This window comes from Lagopus leucura, unplaced genomic scaffold, assembly GCF_019238085.1.
Source record: "Lagopus leucura isolate 7727_CA_CO unplaced genomic scaffold, USGS_WTPT01 35089-0_obj-0_obj, whole genome shotgun sequence".
In the NCBI taxonomy this organism is placed as follows: Eukaryota; Metazoa; Chordata; class Aves; order Galliformes; family Phasianidae; genus Lagopus; species Lagopus leucura.
In genome coordinates, this window is record NW_024967208.1 from 1,141 (window position 1) to 3,175 (window position 2,035).

General features: G+C 37.9%; 1 protein-coding gene across 1 annotated transcript; it reads left to right on the top strand.

Annotated features, from left to right (window-relative positions):
* Nucleotides 1-6: 6 nt before the first annotated feature.
* LOC122193003 (ranBP2-like and GRIP domain-containing protein 3) lies at nucleotides 7-1,812 on the top strand (the record flags this gene model as incomplete). Its single annotated transcript, XM_042893697.1, has 5 exons — nucleotides 7-80; nucleotides 381-504; nucleotides 876-1,037; nucleotides 1,441-1,578; nucleotides 1,666-1,812. Coding segments are annotated over exons 1-5 (588 nt in total), but the record flags the coding sequence as incomplete, so codon positions are not given.
* Between the last annotated feature and the right edge of the window lie 223 nt (nucleotides 1,813-2,035).

Consider the following 2,035-nt stretch of genomic DNA (forward strand, 5'->3'; position numbering starts at 1 on the left):
CTGCTGTGCAAACAGTACTATACTGAGAAGCAGAGATCCTGGTGGGATGCAGTTCGTACTCTGATGCAGAAAAAAACAACGTAAGGCTTCTTCAGTTTGGAAACATTTGAACCAAACTTGTAGACAGCTTCTGAATTGATTCCCATAGGTTGTGTAAAGCGAGTTTCTTTTGTTTGACGTAGTTTGAGCATTAAAGGTTTGGTGCTGTAGGGGTGAGATGCTTAAGAGCTTTCCAAAAACGGGCTTTACGTTTCTAATATTGTATTTGTCAAGAGCCAGCTTAGGACTAAAACTGCTTGTTGTATTCATCAAAGAAATAATGTGTGAACAGATTAAAGGAGAGGGACTAATAATTGAGGAATATTTCTTGTAATCTTCAGGCCAGACTCAGCAACAAGACTGAAGCTTCTTGTACAGCATGGATTAAGTACCCTGCGAGCCCAGGAGAAACACGGCCTTCAGCCTGCCTTAATTATCCACTGGGCAAGAAGCCTGCAAAAAACAGTAAGTGAAGATTATTTGTGAATAAGTACCATCTGTTTTTCTCTAATTCTGCAAACTGAACTGGCCAAATAAAATCAGATGAGAATGTAGTATTGAGAGCTGCTGCTAATTTTGATAGGAGGACTAGAGCAACTAATTTATCTGATAAGTTCTCTCTCCCTCACTACTCTCTTAACAACGCAGTTAAAAATGATGTATTTTCTACCTGTGTGTTACTTTCTGTGACTTCCTGAAATATATCACAAGCATCAGAGACAAATTCTTGAAACTTGTCAAGAAAACAACTGCATCAGAGAAGAAAAAGTATGAATAAGAAAGCGTGAATAACATTTTATTTGCATTTTCTGCAATAGTTTCAATTTCTCCAACAGGGCACTAGCCTTACCTCCTTCTACGACCAGAAAGAATATATTGGAAGAAGTGCCTACTACTGGAAGAAAACTTTGCTTGCTTTGAAAATGATCAAAAAGCACAAAAGTGTTCCTGAGCCTACTGATCCTCTGTTCAAATATTTCCATAGTGTGGACATTCAGGTACAGATTGATTATTCCAAGATGAGAATAAGAGGGGTTTTATGTCACAATCTTACACATAAATTGGTTGTGGGTTTTTTATAGTGTTTTTTTGTTGTTTTCTTTTTGTGGTTCGGTTGGTTTTGTGTGTTGTTAGGGTTTGTTTTTTTGTCATTGTATTGCTAATGCTAAGATTTGGTAGTATCTGTCTGTGGAACTATTCAGCTTTAAAACTATCAGAGTGGAAGGCACTGAACTCCCTTAGTACCAGTTTTATGGAAAAGCTGTTTTTCTGTATCGCAGGAAAACTAGTAATATTATTAACCTCCTCCTGTCTGATTGCTTACTAGATGTTTACAGTTACTGACTGTTCCAAGTGTCCACATACACATTACGTGTGAGTTGTCTTTTGCTTTGGCTGTAGGTCTTTCAGGTTGCAGCCTATGAAGAAGAGGCACATACAGCATTTGCAATGTTGGACGCGGTTGAAGGCAAAACCGATGATGCTTTATTAGCATTTGAAGCTATTAAGAACGTGGTTTCATACTGGAATCTTGCCATAGTAAGTCTGTAAATTGCATTACCTGAAAATGCTTTTCTTTTGCTTGCATTCTGACCAATTCTTATTAATCAATGTACTGTTGCGTAGCTTTGCCAAAGAAAGGCAGAGGAGATTGAGAGCGATGATATGTTGCCAGAAGAACAAGAAGAGCACAAAACCTATCTTCTTAAAAGAAAGCATTACCTGATGAAGATCATCGATGAAAGCTCCTCTGATCCATCAGTAGCTGACAAAGTAAGTAATTCCTGCTTAACATCTTGTTTGGAGAGATGGAGTGGTTTAGCTTACTGGTGCAAAATGAGACAATTTGCTTTCAAGTCAGACTTCTCAAAACAGATTTTGCTTCATGACCAGTTAGGCTTGTGGTGTTTCATCAAGCCAAATAAATGTCTTTACTCCAGTATGTGGTATATCCTGGGAAGATTCTGTGAAGGTATCGGATTATGAAATGTTTTTG